This window comes from Acinonyx jubatus, chromosome E3, assembly GCF_027475565.1.
Source record: "Acinonyx jubatus isolate Ajub_Pintada_27869175 chromosome E3, VMU_Ajub_asm_v1.0, whole genome shotgun sequence".
Classification (NCBI taxonomy): domain Eukaryota; kingdom Metazoa; phylum Chordata; class Mammalia; order Carnivora; family Felidae; genus Acinonyx; species Acinonyx jubatus.
The window spans coordinates 19,378,479-19,388,755 of NC_069398.1; the positions used below are offsets into that span (position 1 = coordinate 19,378,479).

Below are 10,277 nucleotides of genomic sequence, written 5' to 3' on the forward strand. Positions count from 1 at the left end.
GTCTCAGGTGGAGGGTGCAGGTGGCACAGGTCCAGGAGAAGAAAGCGCATGTGACCGGGTTGGGGTCAGGTTCATCCTAAATCAGTGTATAAGTCTGTGGACTGGGCATGTGTGTTGGCTTCAAGCCTCATAAAAACAGACCCCACTTCCCCACCTAATTTCCATAAGACTGGGGACCTCCCAGCCAAAACTTTGGGGCCCCTCCTGGAGGGCAAGGAATTCCTGGAGTGGGTGAGGGGCTAGAAGCTAACTGGCTAACTCGGAGGGAGTCTAAGCCAGGGAAGAGGGAGCAACATTGGACGCTGTGGTGGGTTTGGGGAGAGGATGGGTGTATTAAATGTTTATGGGGAATGGCATATGGGTGACTGAGTATGGGACACAGGTGGGGATGTATGTCCTTGTGGAGATTCATGGGAACATTCTCTTTGGGATCTGGCAGCTAATGATAAGCCTGTCCCTTTAAGAACCTCTGCCCCTCTCCACAATCTCCCAGGAACTCCCTGCTTCCCCTCCCCCATCCTCTGCCCACTCTACCTATAGATGGTGACTCCAGCCCCTGAGGTGACCCCTCTGCCACCCTTATCAGCTGGCTTCCACCCTAGCACTTCCCCTTCCCCGGGTCTCCATTTGCCCTTTTTCTGTACTCAAACATCAACCTTTTTCCTGATGCCCAGCCAGGTGTGTTCCCCACTACACTGGGAGCACTTCATGGACTTCATGGACTTATCTATCAGACCCCAGACTTAGTAGTTAGCAGGGAATGTGGTTGAATTCATGCAGGGAGGTGCACTAGTAAACGGTGGGTGAGGTAGTGGGATGTACATACAAGGACACATGCTGGTGCCCAAACTCTGGAGGCACTGGGCAGGATATGAAAGTGGACTCTTGAAGGGTCCCACATAAGTGTCATGTGTGTGTACCGGGGGCACTGGAGGTGTACACTCTGGGGCATTCATCAGGGTGTGTTTAGGAGGGGTAGCTGTCTGTAGACATAGGATAAGGCAGACAGACCCTCTGCACTCCCAGACTCCTGGACTCTTCCTCTAACGCTCACCCTCGGTCTGGGAGGGGTGGAGGATGGCAGGGGGCAGAGAGAGAAGGGAAGTAGGGTCTGAGCTAGGGCTGAAGTGTCTATCCGGTGCTAGGGATGCTGATTCCACTGGGGAGGTGACACACACCCAGCTGCCACCCAACCTCCCCCGCCCTGGGGCAGGAATGAAGGACAGCTGCCACGTTATCAGGGACACATTTCCTGGGAGCCCAAGGCCTGACTCACAGAGACCCAGAAGGGATGGGCCCTATCCCTTGGGCTTCCCCCAGCCCCTCAGCCTTCCCCCAGCAATGCCACAAGGCCACGTGTCTGTGTTTACACCTTTATTGGCCGCTTCCCACTGCCCCCAAGGATTCCCATGCCCAAAATAGCCAGGCACAGAGGCCCAATAATTCGAAGCCGCTGCAGTCCGGGTGGGTGGGGCCCTCTGGAGGTTCCGGCTAGGGAACAAAGCCGGTTAGGCCACATTCCAGCCCTACAGGGCGGGAAGTGGAGGGCTGGAGGGGGTGGAGGAGGAGAAGGAGAGGCGGCCAAGGGACCCAGGCCCCCTCAGCCCTGGATCAGGGGGAGCAATAGTAGCAGCAGGAGCAGAGCAGCCTGAGGGGAGCCTGAGGCCCTGGCCAGGTCGGGGGGGCAGAGGTCGCTGCCTTCAGGGGGCCAGTGGGGGTAGCCATTGGGAGGCAGGAAATGGGCCTCCCCTACTGTCTGGGCGATCCAGGCTTCTTCAGGGCCAATGGCAGCAAATAGCTCCCGGCTCCCTCGAACAGCCATGCCCATGAGGACCCAGGAGCCTCCCTCGGTCTGGCACAGGAGCGGAGGTGCTGAGGTCACCTGCAGTGTCAGGGCCAAGCCCAAAAGGGTCTCTTACCCTTCCTTCTGATTCACCGCACCTTCTCCTTAGAGTCCAACCACAAAGCACTACTTCTCTACATCCTTAGGCATCCAGGCCCCTGGTCTCTCTCCGAGGTCCAGCTAGGAAGCACACTTCTTCCCATTTGGGGCCCAGCACTCAAGAATTCCAACCCTGCTCTCTCTCTAGGGTCCAGCTGCCCAGCACTGCCTCTCCCCTCCCTGGACCAGGATGCCCAGGCCCCTTTACCTCACACCTATCCTCTTGACCCTCTGCATACAGAACACAGAGAGTCCCAGGAGGCAGAATGCCTTGATAGAGACAGTGACAGAGTCGTGGCGTCAAGATGGAGACAGCTGCAGCCACAGGAACTAGAGAGAGGAGAGAGGGTTGTCACAGGGATTCTGGCCTTCAGTCACCTCTCACACCCAGGACCCTGGGCTCTCTCACCTCGGTCTCGGGGGTCCTTCCAGCCCAGCACCCAACAGCTGGCCCCCAGGGGGATACCCCCTGGGTGAAGGCAGATGGGCAAGGCTGATGGCGAAGTTTCCACCCGGGAGCTCAGCTCCAGGAGGGCAAGGGGGGGCCTAAGTCCCAGGTGTCGGGGCAGACGGATGCTGATGACCAACCGGGATACCTGGTGGCCCTGTGGGAGGGGGCTAGCCCCTGCCCGGCCCAGGTACACTTCAATATAAGGCACTGTTGTAAAGCCCGGCCTGTTGGAACAAAGCCCAATGTGACCTCCTGCTCCCCGAATTGCTATAAAGTCCTGCCCAATCCAGAGGACAGGGCAGAATGAACTCCAAGGTCATTCCACTAGCTCCTTCATTATTCCTCTTTCCAAATTTCTCTTCTATCTCAAAACACTTGTAGTGGTTCTCTTTACTGTAAGAGCCCTAAAGGGATTATATCCCACTATTTTAAAAGTGCTTTTGAAAAAAAAAAAGCTCCTTTGCCCATCTTTCCATTTCTTCCCTCTTGCCCAAGAGATGGGTGAGACCCACCTGAGGACACAGTGAGTGGCTGCCACGACCCAGCCTGGGGCCACTAGGATCCCAGTGCAGACTTGATTTCCAGCCACATGCACTTCTGCCAGCCAGGGCCACAGGATACCCATCACAGCTGGCTCTGGCCGCAGGCCACAGGCTAGGGAAGAGGAGGTGACCACCTAAGTGAGGGCTCCACAGCTGACCCCTGAAGGGTCTGCCATGGATCTTAGCACACGCAGGAGCCCCAAAGCCCTCTAAGCCCTAAGCCCTCACCACCATGTTCTGTGTGAGGGGGACAAGCCTGTGTCTCAGTCTCCTCCCCCTCAGGGCCCCAGTCCCAAGTCAGCTGGTCTTCCAGGTAGGCTCCCCGAGTCACATGGCTGATCCATGGGCCATGGGTCTGCAGGGGGTAGAAGGCTCTGGGACGTAGGCAGCCACTGGAGAAGTCGCTGATTCCAGCCAGGAACCAGGTCCCCTCTTCCTGGCACAGAAGGCTCCAATGAGAGTAGTTCTGCAGCAAGAGCATGTGCAAGTTGATGAGAGGCTATCAAAGGTCCTGGGGCTTTCCTGTACTCCTCTCTCTCTCTCTCTCTCTCTCTCTCACTCAGACAAAACAAGTCCCACCTCCTCCAAGCCAGGCTCCAATAGTAATCTGTGTAAGAAGTCAGCCCTCACTTTAAGATTCTCTTTAAATCTAGGGGTAGCAAGAAGGTCAGACATCGCCCAGGGCCCGTCTCAGGCCCCTCCCCAAAGTCCTCCAGGGCTAGGCTCCGCCCCCAGCGAGAGGCCCCGCCTTAATCCCGTCCCTGCCCGCAGAGTGCTCGGCCTCATTCCTAGTTCTTCTCAGACCCTGCCCTGGCAACCACTCGCATTAAGACCCGCGGGCCCCGCCCCCGTCGCTCACCCAGCAGCGGCCCGCCTCCTCCTCTTCCTGGTAGGCGGGGCAGAGCGCGTGTGGAGGGTCTCCTGGAGGCGGCACTGACTCCCCCTGGCGGCCATACAGGCAGTGACACCACCAGCCGCCCAACAGCTCCGCCTCAAGCAGTGTGCTGGGTCCAGGCTCAGGTTCTGGAAGAGAAAAGAAAGGGAGCCTGCGCTGCAGAGGAGTCCGGCCCGGCTCCGCCCAGCCCTGCGTGGGGCCCCTGCTCACCCCCGCGGCCCCAGCGCGCCAGGCGGCAGCGGCTCCTGGGCAGGAAATAGTGTTCTGGGTGAGGTAGGCACACTGGCCGCGAGGCGGTGCTCAGGTTCACCGGCGTTTGCAGCTGCAGCAGCGCCAGATCCGAGGTGTCGTCCCATGAGGCATTCTCGTGCGGCATGAAGCGTGCCACCAGCTCTGCGCGCGGACGCGAGGGCAGTAGCACGCGCCAGTTGTCTAGGTCTCGGGGCAGGTCTGAGTTGATGGGGCTGCGGGTTGGGGGAAACTGGGACGTGGGCCACATCCTGCGCACTCGGCTCAAACCCACACATGTCTGGCTTGGACTCTGGATTTCCAGAGAACCCGGCATCCTTGATAGAATTTATACTACCCCGTACTCGCCCCCAGTAGACTAGGATCCCGCTTTGCAAGCTGGATCCTACACCTGCCTGTGAAACCCCGCACTCCAGACCGATGTGCCCTTCCACCCCTACTCCTACCCTACCCAGGGGAAGGGCTGGGGACAGGTCGATAGTGTCTCAGGCCGGTGGTGGGGGGGGAGGGGAAAAAATCTAAGACTGCGTTTTCACTCACTCCAGAAAGCAGCTGGCAGGTGCCAAGACCCAGCTTTCAGACACCAGCGCCCCATGGCAGGGTCTGGATCCTGGCACCATCACCCGCGCCTCCCAGGGCCAGGTCCCTGGCCTTGGTGCCTTCCCGCACTCTGAGGGGTGAGAGACTTGGGTCAGGGGGCCTCCCAGGCCACCAGCAGTTTCCACCCCAACTCAAATCTTCCATGTCCAGGTGACATCTAGGGGTCCTTCTCCCTTACCTGGCAGGGCAATGGTGCAGTTCTCATCCGTGGGCTCCCAGGGACCTGGCTGGGGCTCCCAGGACTGGGTGGGAAAGGCAGGCCCAGGTTCTGAGCCCATCACCTGTTCCCGTATCCATGCCTCATAGGGGGCCACAGCAGTGAAGACTCCAGGGCGGTTCCTCCGTCCACAGCCAAAGCCAAAGCTGGTGATTCCTGCCTGGAACCATTGGCCGCCTTCCTCACAGACCAGGGGGCCCCCAGAGTCTCCCTGATGGTAGATAATTCAGTGTCAGGGGATCAGCCGAGGGACCCACCAGCTTATACTAGGCCACCTCACAAAGATTCTAAACCTCTTCTTGTTGCCAAACATAGAGCCACCTTCTGGAAACTGGCCCTGGCTGTACTTGTCCTCTGCATTCCCTGCAACTCTAAACAGAAGAAAGCTTTCTAAGGCAGAAAGGCTGATGAGCAGCCAAAGCCAAAGGCAGCAAGCTAATGCATTAAAGGCCACGTTAGAGAGGCCTTCAGGTCTCATTCAGAGCCAACTGATTCTTGTTCAATAAATGGCTCAAATAGGGGCCTGGGTGACTCAGTCGGTTAAGGGACCAACTCTTGGTTTTGGCTCAGGTCATGATCTCATGGTTCGTGAGTTTGAGCCCTGCATCTGGCTCTGTGTTGGCAGTGTGGAGCCTGCCTGCTTGAGATTCTCTCTCTCCCTCTCTCTCTCTGCCCGCCCCCCCACTCTGTCTCTCAGAATAAACTTTTAAAAATTAAAAAATAATTAAATTAAATATTCAATTTTTCAGTTACACTAGCCACATCTCAAATGTTCAATAGCCAATGTGGCTAGTGGCTATCATACTGGACATCACAGGTATAGAACATTGTAGGAGGTTCTAATGGACAGTGCTTGGTTTAGAGGAATTTGAATTGTTTGCAATCCTGTCCAAGAAGGCAGGGGATTATGTCCCTAGGTCTTGGAACCTCGTAATTGGGAGGGACGCTGAAGACTATCTAGCTTGAATTCCCATCACCACCATTCACGCTTGAGTGCCCTCAAAAATGTGTGCCATTGGAGGAAAGTTCCTGGGGGAAATGGTTAAAATATACTATGTTTTGTTTTCAGCAAGATATCTGGAAAATTCTCATCTGTGAGGAATTAATTCATTTTTTAAAATGAACCTACTAAGTAATAGGTGCTGTGCTATGGACTGGGATGGGGGATAATAATAATAGCTAATGCTTATTTGAACTCTTATTAAAGACCAGGCACTGTCCTAAGTGCTTTTATATATACAAATTCCTATAATCATCATAGCCACCCTATGAAGTAGGGTGAAGCCACCTATAAAGTATCAACTCCATCTTCCAGATGAGAAAGTCTGAACATATGGAGGTAAATGACTTAGCCAAGGGTACACAGCTAGTAAGTGGTGGTGCTGGACTTCCAACCGGGCTGACTCACTCTGGAGTCTTGGCAGGTAACCTCCACACTGTGCTACCATAAGTAACAGTGCCCTCTTGTTGAGCCCCAAGTTCTGTCCATTTATAATCTTCTCATCAATCCTATCCGTTGGCAATCTTGCCCTCTTTTTGCAGATGAGGCTCAGAGACATTGAGAGAGATATTTGTCTATTCCTCATGCTTCCTATTGGTTAGGGCTCTGCCTGGCCTTGTGAGGCAGATGCAGGGGCCTCCCCTCACCTGGCAAGTGTCTCTGCGGCCCTCCGGGTAGCCAGCACACAGCATCCCTGGCAATAGCTGGAAAGTGAGGTTGAACGGGCCAGGCCGGCTATAGAGACACTGACAGGCGGCCTCTCCCAGCAACCTGAGCTCCACTTCTTGTAGCGCCCACGGGAGAGGCAGGGGGTCTGCAGGTCCAACCAGAGAGCAAATGCTGTGAGGCAGATAGGAAGTCCCCTGTGCCCCAGCTCGGCTTAATGCCCTTCAGCGGCCTCCTGGACATCTACTTAGATACCCCATGGCACCCTGGCCTGCTACACTCAAAACTAGTTATTGTCACCTCCTGCTCCTCTCTGTTCTTCCTATATCCTCATCTCAGGAATGGCCCTATCAAGCACCTAGTGAGAGCCTCCACGGATGGTTGTGCAGTGAGAGCAGTATCCAGACAATAAACGAGGCATGTGCGGGCTAAAATCACTAAGATCTGAGCCCTGACATGGGCTGTGTCAATCTTGAGAGGGCACACTTTTCAACAAAGGTGCCATGTAGACTAAGGTGTGGTCCTGTACCAAGCTGCCAAGCATGGAAGCTGGGTTGTCAGCTGTGACCCCTGTCCCAGCTTCCTCTCCCCAATCAGTTCCCAAGTCCTGAAAACCTCTCATTTGTGACTTCTTGGAATTGTCACTGCAACTGCCCTAGTTCAGAAGGTACAACTTTGGGCGTGGATGATTGGCCCAGGCTCCTCACTGGTGCCTGCCACAAGGAGGTGTTCAAGAAATACCTGTTGAATGAAGGATAGATGAACTGAACAAATGAATGAGTGCAAGTAGGGAGAAGACAGGAGGTGGGAAAGTAGAGAGATGAGTGAAGGGAGGGGAGGGGAGGACGGGAGGAAGAGGGGCAGGGGAATGGAGGGCAGAAGCTGACATTGCTGAACGCTTAGGATATGCCAGGTGCTGTGCTTTAGTGCACCATCACCTAGGGCAAAAATATCTGAAGTACATTAATAACTGCTGTTAGGCATTGTGCTATAAACTTTACATGGATTTTCTCATTTAATCCTTAACCCAACAACCCCACGAACTGGGCACTATTTTTTCCTTAATTTTCAGAGGAGGAAATGGGTTGGATGAAGTGGTTTGTCTGAAATAGCCGAGCTAGGATGGGAACCCTATTCAGATCCCATATCCAGGAAAGGAAACAACAACAACAACAACAACAACAACAAAAACCTGGAAGGAAAGGTGAGGAGGGAATCGGGGTGGATGAGTCAGTAGGCTTAGTTTGAGAGCCCTTGGGGAGAAGGATAGATGGACAATTGCACAGCATTTACCTGCGGCGTGGCAGAAATCTGCGCTCCAAGACCCCACCCAAGGCCCCACTCGGTGGGCCCCGCCTCCTGAGCCCCCGCCCTGAGGGCCCACCCACCCAGGGCCCAGCTTTTAGGACTCTCCCCGAGGTCTTCCCCCAAGGACCGCTCAGTAGGCTCCACCTCTCCGGTTACCTGCTTCCCGGGACCCCTTCACCTCACTCACCCGCTTCCTGGATGTCCCCCCAGCCAGTGGCCCAGCAGGCCGTGCCATGAGCGAAGCGGTGCGAGGCCCGCGGCAGGCAGATCGGCCGCACGGCGGGGCCCAGCCGGGCGGGCGAGGCCAGGCGCAGGAGGGCCAGGTCTGCGCCCAGTTCCACGCTGCTGTAGTTGTCCGGCACGAGGATGGCGGCCACCGCGCGGGCGTGCGCGCTGTCCAGAGGCCCGTCCTGGGAGTGCACGCCCAGCAGTACCGACCACTCGGTCGCGGGCTCCAAGGTCCCGTTCCTGCGCGGAGGCCCAGGCAGGAGGAGGTTAGGTTGACCCCAAGGTGGGGACAGACTCTCGTGGGGGTGGGATCTCGCTCAGAGCAAGGGAGAAGGTGGGATCAGGAGCAACCCAGGAGGGGCAGAGTGGGATCCAGATTAGGGGCTAGGGCGATCCAGGTTGAGATAGATTCCCAAAAAGGGGAGGAGTGGATGCGATTTGGGGATGATTGATTGGGGGGCATTGGAAAGACGGAATTCAGACCCGGATATTTGGTGGAGCGGTGGGTCGAGTCTGCAGGTGGCGTCCACCGTATTCAGAACAAGGATACCCTCGAAGAGAACTTCGAGGTTGGGCAGGGAGACTGGCGCAGCTCGGTTCCAAGTTGGCGGTGAGTGCATGGGATCAAGCTGCGGGGCTGGCTTGACTTTTGAAGAGGGTTTGGACGTGGGCGAATACTCACGTCACGAAGCAGTGAGCAGCGGAGAGCACCCAGGAAGGGGCGATGAGGGAGCCCCCGCAGATGTGGCCACCCCTCTGATGCAGGCTCACCTGCCACGGCCAGCTGCCTGGCTGCGCTTCTGAGCCCCCCATGATTCGGGTAGAGGGCTCAGGGCGGCCGCAGTCTGCAATGGGGTACCATGGAGGTCATAGCCTGACTGGTCCCTAGGCACGAGGCCCAGGTAACTCAAGACAAAGCCCTGTCTCCCGCGCCGCTTCAGTTTGCACCTCTGAACAAAGAACAAAGAGGAGTTAGGCACTTTTTTTTTTATGTTTATTTATTTTTGACAGAGAGAGGGAGAGAGGAGAGAGAGAGAGAGAGAGAGAGAGAGAGAGAGAGAGAGAGAGACAGAGCATGAGTGGGGCAGAGGCAGAGAGAGAGAGAGAGAGAGAGAGAGAGAGAGAGAGAGAGAGAGAATCTGAAGCAGGCTCCAGGCTCTGAGCTGTTAGCCCAGAGCCTGACACAGGGCTCTAACTCAGGGGCTCTAAGTCACCAACCAGAGATCATGACCTGAGCCAAAGTGGGACCCTCAACCGACTGAGCCACCCACGTGCCCCAGGACTTCCACCTTCCTCACTGCCTAGCCAGGCTTAACCTTCTTTAAGATCTGAGGAACCCCCACTCTTCCTTACCTAGATCTTCAGGTTCTTCTTGGGTAGGACTGAGAGCTGGGAGTTGGAGGGTAAAGAGAGGAAGGTACTGGTGACTTCCAGTCCCTGACACTTCCCAGTCCCCATCTTCCTGTTCTCCCTCCCCTACCTCTCTCCCTTTTCCCAGTTCTCTGTTCTTTCAGCATCCCCTTGGAGCACCCATGCTACCCCTCCCATCTTTTCTGCCTCCCATGTGATACACCCCCCACCCCCACCCCCCAGTCCAACTGCCTTACCTGAGTCCTGGAGAGCTCCTGGGATGGGGCTGATGGCTGGAAAGAGGGAAGCAGGAAGAGGCTGGAGACCTATAATTTGATGAGCCCTCCCTGCCTCCCTGCCCCCAAGCTTTAGAGCTACGCCATCTCCCCTGGCATCCAGGCCCCTTTCCCCTCTGGTAGGCTATTCTTCTCCCTTCTGACACCTCACTCCCTCATTCTTCCTGATGTCTTCCTCTCTTTCCTCCTCTGACACCCCACTACCCACACAGAACCCAGGCGTTCTGCTTTCCAGCTTCCCAGATACTAAGGCCCAGGTCCCTTGCAGCCATCTCTTATCCCCTGAGTTACCAAGGATCACAAATGGAAGGAGCAGGTGCTGGGACATGGCACATTTGAGTCAGCTGGAGGCACGGAGATGGGCGAAGTTCTGCTCCCAGCCACAGCTCTGTCACTGCCTAGGCAGCCTGTGACTCCTGATGGTCCCAGGAGCCGCCCCACCCTCCCTGGCTGGAGCCCATCTCCGGCAATCTGAGAGGATCTAGGGCTGGAAAGGGGAAGCAGGGAGCCTAGAGGCCCCACCCAGAGCCCTG

At 56.2% G+C, this 10,277-nt stretch overlaps 1 protein-coding gene across 1 annotated transcript; it reads right to left on the minus strand.

Moving 5' to 3' along the window:
• Positions 1–799: 799 nt before the first annotated feature.
• On the minus strand, positions 800–10,072 carry PRSS36 (serine protease 36). The gene is made up of 14 exons (XM_053213823.1): positions 10,036–10,072; positions 9,706–9,741; positions 8,781–8,943; positions 8,058–8,338; positions 6,544–6,710; positions 4,858–5,107; positions 4,620–4,749; positions 4,041–4,294; positions 3,795–3,958; positions 3,164–3,401; positions 2,906–3,047; positions 2,352–2,617; positions 2,151–2,272; positions 800–1,882 (listed from the first exon to the last, which is right to left on the minus strand). Exons 1-14 carry the CDS (start codon positions 10,070–10,072, stop codon positions 1,601–1,603), a joined length of 2,532 nt encoding a protein of 843 aa, XP_053069798.1. The 3' UTR covers positions 800–1,600.
• Between the last annotated feature and the right edge of the window lie 205 nt (positions 10,073–10,277).

What these genes read in the sequence shown, in the direction of transcription:
- PRSS36 (XM_053213823.1), bottom strand. Translation starts at nt 10,072, where the DNA reads ATGTCCCAGCACCTGCTCCTTCCATTTGTGATCCTTG. An exon ending in GCCGCAGAGACACTTGCCAG is followed by an intron (nt 5,108 to 6,543) that starts GTGAGGGGAGGC and finishes ATCTACCATCAG; the next exon opens with GGAGACTCTGGGGGCCCCCT. An exon ending in CCTGCCAGCTGCTTTCTGGA is followed by an intron (nt 4,295 to 4,619) that starts GTGAGTGAAAAC and finishes CCCAACCCGCAG; the next exon opens with CCCCATCAACTCAGACCTGC.